At 39.4% G+C, this 11,216-nt stretch overlaps 1 protein-coding gene across 4 annotated transcripts in view; it reads left to right on the top strand.

Annotated features, from left to right (window-relative positions):
- Positions 1-279: 279 nt before the first annotated feature.
- C2CD5 (C2 calcium-dependent domain containing 5) overlaps positions 280-11,216 on the top strand; it is a 141,297-nt gene continuing 130,360 nt past the window's right edge. For 2 of the 4 annotated variants that reach the window (XM_006897207.1, XM_006897204.1), the window contains exon 1: positions 666-784. In XM_006897207.1, the coding sequence (XP_006897269.1) occupies positions 695-784 (90 nt within the window). In that variant the 5' untranslated portion in view covers positions 666-694. Of the gene's footprint in view, positions 785-11,216 lie in introns of all 4 variants that reach the window. The other 2 variants (XM_006897205.1, XM_006897206.1) reach the window with 2 other exon arrangements.

The raw sequence follows: 11,216 nt of genomic DNA, 5'->3' as shown, positions 1-11,216 counted from the left end.
ACGTGTCTTTACTGCCGCTGCCTCTGAAAGGCAGCTCTTTGGAAAAGCAGCGCGTTCAGCTGAGAAAGCGGCGATCTGCAGATAAGCGAGCACCACCACCCCCGGAATAGGGTGCCAACTCTGTATGCAAGAAGCGCAGCACAAAGCTAAGGCGGCCTCTCGGTGGATGATTCAGTACTCGACCCACTTCCCTACCTTCCACCTTCCTTGAAGTCCGTCCCGCCCCCTTTATCTTTTCTCAGCGAATTTAACTTCTCTCTGAGAAGTGGGCAGAGCACCGAATTATCGATGCTTCCTCCACGCCCTGGGAGTCGCCATTTTTGGGGGAGGAGAAACGCATGTAGGCGCTGCGGAGGCACTGCGAGATGCTGACTGGGTTTTGCTTCTCTTTCCTGTACTGCGGGGCAGGGTCGGGAGAATCCACCGGGTCCGTTCCTCCCGCTGCCTCTCCGGAATGAGGCCCCCGCACCCACACGTGACGCCCACTGTTCTCCGAGTGTGAGTAGCGCCTAGCGGCCGTGCGGCCCGGCCCCCGCGCGCCCCCGCGTGCCCTCCGCTGTCGTTACCCCGCGCACTCCCGCCTCCGCGCGCCGCTCCCCGCGCGCTCCCGCCCCGCCCCCGCCCAGACCGGCGCTCGGCGCAGACGCGTTTGTTTGTGTCTGCAGGAGCTTAAGAAGAGGCCGAAGCCGAGACGATGCCCGGGAAGCTGAAGGTGAAAATCGTGGCCGGGCGCCATTTGCCAGTGATGGACAGAGCTAGTGACCTGACTGATGCCTTCGTGGAGGTTGGTGCAAGGTCCTGCCCCTCAGAACGTAGGGAGCGCCAATCCCAGTGAAGGATCCTACCCACCTCACCCCCAGTCCTATAGCCTAATCCCCCTTTCGACTGCCCTCATGACTACCGTGGAGTCCAGCCCTTCTTCGAAGGGTTGCTGCCCAGGCTTTATAGCCCATGTGATGGGTGCGCGGCTGGCAGGTGTCTGCAGCACACTCCACCTCACCGGGCTGCTGGCTGTGCGTGGTCTGCATGCTCCTTGACCCTGACGTCTTGAACGCATAACAGGCCAGCTGCCAGTCAGGGGGACATCCTATGCCCTGGCCTTGCGACTACTGAGAAATCACACACACACTCACATTCTTTAGGGTAGCGGTTGCTCTTCAGCTAGAGTGATGGAGATCAAGTTTAGGAATGTAGATCAAGCCTGGATTGGCACTTGGAGAAAACAACAACGCAAAAAAACCCAGCATAACAACGTTTGAGTCCTCAGTGTGCGTTTCCAAAGCACGACAATAACACAGTCTGCTCGTGTACAGACTGGTTGGAATGATGAATTGCTGCTGGATGATTTAGTGCCTTGAGGTAGGAAGTCAATTAAGTGCCAGGGATTTAAATTGCAAAATTGCTTTTTAAATTTAATGATTAGTTTAAAAGTCATGCAAATTAGTACAGGCCTAGGGCCCAGAAAGTAATAACTTAGAGTCTGAATGAAGCCAAGTAAAAATTATAGTTAAAATTGACATGATGAGCTGAGGCATGAGAGCAGTGCTCATTTATACTATTAATGCTGACAGTTGATAGCTGCATGGTAGTGTACAGCCTGCTTTCAGCTCAGTATTAAATTCATTCATTTACTTGTTGGCTATCCACTTACTCTGTATATTGCCTTTTCTTTCACTCATCTTAAATTATTTTTTTAAATAAAATTTTTTTTATACCGGTTTACTTACAGAGTTTGTATACATTGTTTTTCAAACCTGATCTTTCCCATTTCCTTTAACCACCCCTCTATCAAATAGTGTGACCCTATGATTACCCTTCGAAATTATTAATCTCAATATTCCCTAAAGATTCTCTCAGAGTTGCAGTCTCTTTCAAAACATTGTCACTGAAATTTTTTTTTCCACATGAAAATTCTTAAACCTAACTTCCTTTGACTTATATAGGGATTGAATTTCTTAAAATTTGCATAAATATAAAAATACTTCATCTGTGGAACAAAGTTAGATTCCAAGTAGGTTTGTTTTGGTGTTTTTTTTTACCACTATTTGACTACCTGGTGAGGAATTTTGAAAGTTGGTACATGTTTTCCTTGTTTGAGATTGCTGCTGCATTGTTAGCATCTCTTATTCTTCACTAAATATTGTTACTATTCACCACAAGAACACCCCTAAAAATTTCTTAAGCTTCTTTATGAGTTGGTTTTGTCACTTTTGCAAACTTTGACATAAAAGGGGATTAGTCTTGTGAGAGATACTTGGCAGTGAGAGATGTGTTAGAGAATGAGGACTTGGGGAGGCAAACTGAAATTGGTAGCCCACTGGGTGGCAAAAACCAAGAACGTAATAACTCAGTGGACAAAAAAGGGCTGTGTAATAGAAATACCACAAGTATTTTAGTTTTAAGAAACAAATTTATTCTTTCATTGTTTTAAGAGTCTGGAAGTCCAAATTCAAGGTTCCAGTTCTAAGAATGTTCTCTGTTTCTCTCTCTGCCAGCTCTTGGGGAGGGGGTGGGAGGAGAAGGTCCTGGTCTTATTTCCACTTCTTATTTCCCCATCTCAGGAATTCTTGGTGCAATGGACAGGCTCCTGTCTCTTGTTTCCTTGTAATAGTAGGTCACTCTGATTTCTAGATACTTGTTTTATCTCTTTAATATCTCAAAAGAGATTAACTCAAGCTATAACATAATCCTCAATCCTGTCTCCTTGACTTCATAGAGGTTAGGATTTATATCCTGTAGGATAATTATATCAAGTCAAAATGGAAGTTACTTATTGAAAATCATGACCCATCCATGTTAACTCACATTTTTAGGGTACACAATTCAGTCCTTAACTGGGTTTCAAGGAAGAGAAAACTCAGCTATAAAATAGAACTGAGAAGTAATGTAAAGTAAAATTAAAAAAAAAAACACAAACCCAGCCCATCAAGTTGAATAGCATGGAGGGTATTACTGATTCTGACAAGCATAAGATGGAGGCCTTATACTATAGTGTTTAGTATGAAACTTAAAGAACATAGGTAGAATAGAAATAATATGAATAGGAAAACCTTAAGGTGAGAAAGTAGTATTTGGGAGTATGAAGCTGTTACGTTTGTTTTTTCTTTTTAATATTAGTTACTGGAATATATTTGTGTGCTAATAGGAATAATCCAGCAGAAAGGCTCAAATTCAGGAAAAAGTGGATTATAATATGAACTAAATTGAGTACAGACTGCAGGTACCAGATGAGCTCAAGGAGCAGGAGATAATGAAGTCTGAGATAAAAAATGTGAGAAATATTTGTGCTTAGCTTGAAGGATAGTAGCAATTTTGATAGGTAGTGAAAGAAAAAGACATTTTCAGAAGAGTAAGATACATCAATAAACTCTAAAGGAGGAATAGACCATATGTTAACTGAAGCAAATATAAGTGGGAAATAAATTTCATTAGTTAAGGGACATTCATAATGGCATTGGTAGTTCAAAGAGTGGTAAAATTCTTCGGTGTGTGTAGTTCAGGTTTAAGTCCCAGTTAGTGAATCTCATATGCACCTATTGCCATCTCTCAGTGGAGGCTTGAGTATTGCTGGTATTTTGTTCAAATAAATTTCATTGCAGCAGCTAAACCAAAACAAGAAAGAAAGACCTGGTGATTTACATCTGAAAATCAGCCAGCTGAAATAATACGAATCACATGGCTTGGTGTACAACTGATCATGGCGATGGCTCAGGTCCAGACACTGTTTTGTTCTGTTGTGCATGTACTTGCCATGAGCCAGAGGACAACTCCATGGCATCTTAACAGCAACAGAGGGGACCCAGATTACAGTAGCCCGAAAACTAGAGGGAGAAATCTTATGTAGTAGAAAGACTTGTGTAATGACCGATGTTCTTCATTCCTTTCATAAACTTTTTTTGTTTGTTTGATTTTCTTAAATGTATTTTTTGTGTGTGTGAAAATAAACATAGCAAAACATACACCTATTCAGATCCTTTTCCGGTTCATACGCATGATGATCGGGAGCTCATACGTCTGTATGACATGTGCCACCTACTAACCTTGTTACGACGGAGGCACACTACCCATCTGACATGGACTGGAAAAGGATACTTAGTTTAAAAAAAAAACAAAAACAAAAAACAAAAAAAAAAAACAACATATACCTATTCAACAGTTTTTACATGTACAACTGAACATTGAAACCATGTTTTTTTATCTGTATCCATGTCCCCATATCTGTAGCCTACTCTACCATGTGCCTTGTAGCTACTTCTCCTATCATTTGCCTGATGTGCTTTCCCAAGAGGGACTTGTGTTTATTGCCAAGCCTGTTTATGCCAACTGTGTTGGTTATATAATTTGTTTTAAACATATAAATTGGTGAAACAAATATGAAAAGGAATGATGCTATGTTAAGTCTTAATGCAAACCAAGATTGAAAATGGCTCATGAGTTAGACTAAGAAAAGATTTCAAAAAATCTAAGATCTGTGTTCATTTTCTTTTGCAAGAGTAGTAGATTCTACCACCATGTTAAAGCCAAACCAGAATTTATCGATAATGCATTGTGTTGTTAGGTGCTGTCAAGTTAAGTAAGACACATTATAGGTGTATTTTATCCAAAAAGATGGTTGTGGTGTTAGTTGTCACACAGGTATGATACTTTATGTTTAACCATTGAGAGATGATGAAGAACACCACATAGTGACCCCTTACTTAAGGAAGTCTTAACCTTGCCTTAAAATACTTTTTGTGCTTTAACAAAATCCTTTTAAAAATTACCTGCTTTCATTATTATTTTTTTTTTAGTCAGCTGACCACATACTATTCCTGACAATCGGTTAAGAACATTCCTTAATATATGATATAACTTAGGTTTAGGGAACTGATAATAGCCAACTGCTATTTAAAGATGATTGTTGCGGGAATTTCCAGGATGAATGGGGTCCTATACACAGGAAATACATCACATTTTATAAACTGACTAAACTACACTGTCATCTTGTATAGTTCTAGGAGCCTCTGAGGGAACTGGGAAAGGAAAGGAAATTAATATTTAGTGAGGGCTTTCGGTATACCAAGCATTTTACAAAATCTCTACGTGCTTTATTGCATGTACTGCTGACAGCCACCCTTCTTTTCAGAGGAAGTCTAATTAGCAAGCTAAGTAGCTTTTTCAAGGCAATTCAACTATTAAGTGGGGAATTGTAATATCTTTCCTAAGGAACAACATGGATGTTAATTGTGTTCAGATGTTCACTTAGTTGCTGATTAATAAAATTCCCTTAGAACTGTGAATCTTAGTAGAAGTGAAGTCACAATTTTTAGCAAAATCCACTTTAGCTGCCTTTCTTAGAAAATTTTGGTTTTTGTTTTTTAAATGTGTTTTGGAGACTGTCTGATCCTTAATATATATAGAATGGAGAATTCACCTCCTACCTGCTCAAATATTCTCCTAAAAACTGTACAACTATTGTTGTGGAACAAAACAGAAGAAGATTCTGTACTGAAAGCTTAAAAAATGGATTACTGTTTTTGGTAGATGAGCCAAAGCCCTTATATATATTTTTGAGTTTTGAATGGCTTTGTAAATCCTAGCAACATTTTATTTCAAATGAAGTAATTTTTAGAGGAAAAAAAACCACATAAGCTTGTTCTTTTGACAGGCTTCGAGAGTACCACAACTCAAAGGCATCTGTTCTTCCTTATTTGTTATCTATCTTTAACATGTACATAAAGCATTTGAAAAGACCATGGCTTATGTCAGGTGCACCTTAGTCTTTAAAGTGACAGTCTTTTGTACTTTAAAAGAGATCCTTGAAGCATATTTGTCCAGTGCAATATATCTTTTTATTTCTTGGCTGCTGCTTCCATGGCTGTTGATTGTGGATCCAAGTAAATTGAAATCCTGGACAACCTCAGTCTTTTCTCTATTATGATATTGCTGTTGTAAGGATTTTCTTTATGTTAAATGTAGTCTTTGGTCTTCAGTATGTGCTTCACGGTCTCTTCATTTACAGCAAGCCAGGTTGTGTCATCTGCATATCGCAGGTTGTTGATGAGTCTCCAATACTGATGCCACATTCTCCCTCATAGAGTCTAGCTTTTTGCTCAGCATATGGATTCAAAAGGTATGGTGTAGTGAATTTGTCTTCTTACCATACTTAACTCTGTAAAAATATTGTAAACTTTGTAACATTTTGTCATTTCCTTCTTTCCCTGTTCCAAACAATGCCAAATACACTGCCCTGCATTAGAACTTGTTGCTGTGTAATGTAGAGTCAGAATCAACCCATAGCTGACCCTCTGGTGGGTTTTCAGAAGCAGTTCATTGCTTGGGAGGACATTGCCCATCTTTTACCCATAGAGTGGCTGAGAGCCTCAAACCATGTACCTTCAGTATTGCTGCCCAGCTTCTTGCTAGTAGGTAACGAGAGCTTTCCTAGAGACATCTTACAGGTAGAAAAACATCTTGCAGGTTGGATTTTTTTAGTACTAGAGGGCTATTTCATTCTTTAATTTAGCATTGTGTTACATGGCTTTAAGCAGCCCTCATTACTGCAGTATTTAAGTACTTGGCTGTTAATGGATCAGTGATTTGAGCCAGGCCTTCCACCTAATTCATTTATGACCAAATTATTAAAATGGGAACGTACTGCAATGGTAACTGTATCTGGTAAAAGAAGATACCAAGCGTCTTGGAAGACAAAAGAGGAGGAGTGATTGCTTTCAGGAACTTCTGCAGGAGACTGATTATTGCCAGGACAGTGAAAAGTGACACCATTCAAAGTGGTTTAGTTGACTGTTGCCTTTTAATGGGACACTGTTACTTCTTGACTCTGTTGGTCAAGAGATTTGGTTGCTATGCAGTGTGCATGCTGTGTATATTTTCTAACAGGGTGATTAAGATTTTTGGTGTTTTACTTTTATTTCTGGCAAGGCATCGACCCATAATTTTTCCTGTTCTGGTTATTGTGCTATTGTGCCCACATTTCATAAATTTGGGTCCATTCCAGTTTTGCATCATCAATCCTAACTGAACCAGAAAGAATCAACTCAAAGTCCTTGATCAAACTTAAAAGCTATACCTCTGGAGAAAGAAATGATCATCTGCTCTGTAAGGATTACATCCTTGGAAACCCAGTATGGCAGTTCTCTATAGGTTCTCTGAATTGGAATTGATCGCATGTATCTGCAGCAATACAATGTGGCATCCACTTCCTAAACAACTTGCCTCTGGAAAGTCTATAAACTTTGATAAATGTCAGTAATTGTAGAGAGGCTTCAGGCCTTTTGTTCGTAGGGTTGCTGTGAGTCATGCTCTACTCGAAGGCAATCAACAACAACACAATTACCATATGCTTTTTAAAACCATTTCTAAATAGATGAATATTAATTATTTTTTACACTTTTCTATTATATATTCTACTATATTTACATATTTTGCTTCTCTTCTATATATTAATCTGTGTGATAAATTCTAATAAATACTGGCTTACAGTTAGATCATTTGCCACTTAGTAGATTCTATCTCATGATGCTCTCCTGTGCAATTAATAGAATGCACTGTCCTCCATAGGATTTTCAGTCATTGGTTGTTCAGAATTAGATGCCAAGCCTTTCTTCTTAGACATAGTAGGTGGTCTGATAGCTCTTATTTTTCAGTTAGCAGCAAAGCGCTTTAAGTGCTTGCACCACTGAGGTCTTACTTAAAAGTGTTTTGTTGTTAGGTACCTTTGAGTCAGAGCTGACTCATAATTTACCCTTTTCAGAGGCAGTAAATCAGTCAGGAGGAGGTTTTCCATCTTTTTCCTGCAGAGCTGCTGGTGGATTTGAACCACTTGCCTTAGCTGGCATTGTTCATCAGCACCTGGCACATTTGAATCATATACCAGTGGGTTGGCAGTGCAGCGTCTTACCACCAAGTCAGCTGAGTCCTTCTTTAAAGGTATTGTTTCTGTTGTCTGTTTCAAGTCAGAGCCGATTTATGGCTGACCCCTTCATGGGTTTTCAGAGGCAATAAATCAGTCGGGAGGAAGTTGCCCATCTTTTTACAGCGGAGACAGCATGCTTTTGAGTTTGCAGCACCACTCTTTGTCACTAGACCTCCCTCATTTAAAGGCATAGTCCTCAAAAATTTTTTTTAAAATTTTTTTTATTTTTAAAAATTTTTGTATAAGTTGTCCAACAGCACTCTGTAGAGATTATTATCACTTAGACTTCACCAACAAAGTATGAGAATGCTTTGTCAACAAAGTGAATTCAAAGTTTTTAATGTTTGCTATCCTGAACAAAAGTATAGCTTTAGTTTGCATTTCTCTGGGTATGAATATGTTGGCATCTTTCTATGTATTTAAGAGATTTCTTTGAATTCCCTGTTCATGTCTTTTATCTATTTTTCTATTGTACTATTGATTTTTTCTTACTGCTTTATAGGACCCTCTTGGGAAAGTGAGTAAATTAGTTCTTAGTGAGATACTTGGTAGAGTTATTTCAGTTATTTATATTTTGACTTTATCCTCTCATTGCCACATTAATATTTTTGTGTGACTTTAAATCTCTGTGTGTGTGTGTATACTGTCAAATCAGATCTGACTGGTACAGAAGGATATTGTCCCTCCTTCTCCAGCATAGCTTCTGGTGGATTTGAACCGCACACCTCTGGGATTGCAGTGCACCTTCTTGCCACTAGGCCACCAGAACTTGCTTTAAAACTTTTCGTAATCTTTCAGTCACACTGCGTAAATACTAGATGATTGGTACTATGCTTGATAATCCAAAATGGAATGACAGAAAATGGAAAAAAGAATTAGTTTTTAAATACTATACTTAGATTTAGTACTACAAAAATGGAAAAAAGGATTTTGGTTTTTTATACTATTAGACAATTTCCTGAATCGACTGAACAACAATACCAGAAAGTATTCTAATCCCAAAAGTAGGATTGTAGCTCAAAAACGAAATGTGATTACATAAAGTACCTAATTTAACCATAGTTTAATACTGTATAGAGTGTTTTAATTAGAAGATCTAACTTTGAAGTGATTGTTGTTGTTAAGGGTGGTTGAGTTGAGTATGACTTGTAGTGATCCTACAAGCGATAGATTTAAACTGTATGCTGCCCGGTACCATCCTTGTCATGCCTGACACATTTGAGCCCATTGCCAAAAATTCTGTATTAGTTCATCTCAGTGAGCCTCTTTCTCTTTACTGACCCTCCATCTTTCCAAGCTTGATGTCCTTTTCTAACGAATAGTCTCTCCTAACAACATGTCCAAAATGTGCGAGACAAAGCTTCACCATCTTTGCCTCTTAAGAAATACCTGGTTGCACTTTCTTCAAGACATTTGTGCTTCTTTTGTTAGTTCATGCAATTTTCACCACTCTTCTCCAACACCACAACTCAGATATATCACTCTGTCATCCTTATTGATTATCTAGCTCTCAGGTTGCATAGCAGGTGATTGGAAAGATTGTGACTTGAATCAGATAAGAACCTTAGTCTTTAAACTGACATCATTGCTCTTTAGGACTTTGGGAACACCCCTGACAGCTGACTTCCAGTGCTATATGTTTTGTGATCTCTGATTACTAGTACTAAGAATGTTGATTGTGGATCCAAGCAAGATGAAATCGTTCACAATTTCAGACTTACTCCAGTTATCATGACGTTGTCAGCTCAGTGGTCAGAATTTTAGTTTTGTTTTTTATGTTGAGATGTACTCATATTGAAGACTAGTCCTTGATCCTCTGCACCAAGTGCCTCAGGCCCTCCTCACTTTAAGCAAGTAAGACACAGGTTTATTAGTTTTCCGTCAGTCCTGATGCCACTCTCTTAAAAAAATTTGGCTTCTCTAAGGATTTGCTGAGCATGCACATTGAATAAGTATGGAGAAAGAATACAACCCTGATGTACTCCTTTCCCAGTTTTAAGCCAGGTAGTATTTCCTTTATGTACTCAAACAATAGCTTCTTGGTCTAGGTATAGAATTCATAGAAACATAATTAAGTGTTCTGGAATTCCCATTCTTCTCAAGGTGGGAGTTGTTTTTATGTGCCATCGAGTCACCTGTACTCAGTGACCTTAAGTACAGTAGCTCTGAACCCTTCCCTGTCCTGAGCCAATCTCACGTCTCTGACATACCTATCCCCTTTCCCCAGTTACTATGTCGGTCCATCTCATCTGGGATCTTCCTCTCCTGTGCTGTCTCTCCATCCTTCCAAACATGATGTCTTTCTGTAAGAATTTGTCTGTCCTGGCCCACCTGCCTGAAGTATGTGAGACAAAGTTTCAAAATCCTTATCTCCCAGAAGCAGCTTGGTTTCACCCTCTCCAAGAGAGATATTTGTTCCTTTGGCAGTCTGTGGTATGTTCAAGAATCCTTTCCAGCACCACAACTCAAAGGCATTGATTCTTCTTTTGTCATCCTTATTACATGTCTAGTACTCTGATGCATAGCAAGTAATTGTGAAGACCCTGTCCTGAATCAGGTGCACCTTAGTCTCTAGACTATTTGGAGAGGTCCCTGACAGCAGATTTCTCAGTGCAGTTCCTTTTTTTCTTTTCTGACTGAGGGTGCCAAGAGTGTTGATTGTGAAAACAAGCAAGTTGAAATTGTTAACAACCTTAGTCTCCTCTCCATCTATCATGGTGCTGCCAGCTGGCCTAGTGGTGAGAGTCTTAGTCTAATTGATGTTGAGCTTCAATCTATATTGAAAATTACAGTTTTTGACATTTTGCATTAAATGCTTCAGGTCCTCCTCGGTTTCAGGAAGCCAAGGCTGTGTCGTCTGCATAACATAGGTTGTTGGTGAATCTTCCTCCAGTCCTGATGCCACACTCTTTCTCATAAAGTTGAGCCTCTCAAATGATCAGATTTATTTCTTAAGATTAGCCATGATATATTAGAGCTGACCAAAAGATTGCAAAGGGCAGCTCAGGAGGACAAAGCAAAGTATTATAATGGAAAATGCAGAGAGCTGGGATTGAAATAAAAAGGGAAGAATTCACTCCGCATTTCTCAAGCTGAGAGAATTGAAAACAAATTTAAGCCTCAAGTTACACTAATGAAAGATACAATGTGCAATGCATTGAATGACCCAGAAAGTATCAAAAGAGAATGGAAGAAATACACAGACTCCTGTTTAGAAACAGCTGACACTGAAAAATTTCAGAAAGTACCATATGAACAGGAGCCAATGGTAATGAAGGAGGAAGTGGAAGGGTCATTTAAG

The sequence above is a fragment of the Elephantulus edwardii genome, unplaced genomic scaffold (assembly GCF_000299155.1).
Source record: "Elephantulus edwardii isolate Elephantulus edwardi_28Jun2011 unplaced genomic scaffold, EleEdw1.0 scaffold00206, whole genome shotgun sequence".
Classification (NCBI taxonomy): Eukaryota; Metazoa; Chordata; class Mammalia; order Macroscelidea; family Macroscelididae; genus Elephantulus; species Elephantulus edwardii.
Note: the sequence above shows the minus strand (reverse complement) of the source record. Positions and strands in the feature narration are given on the sequence as shown.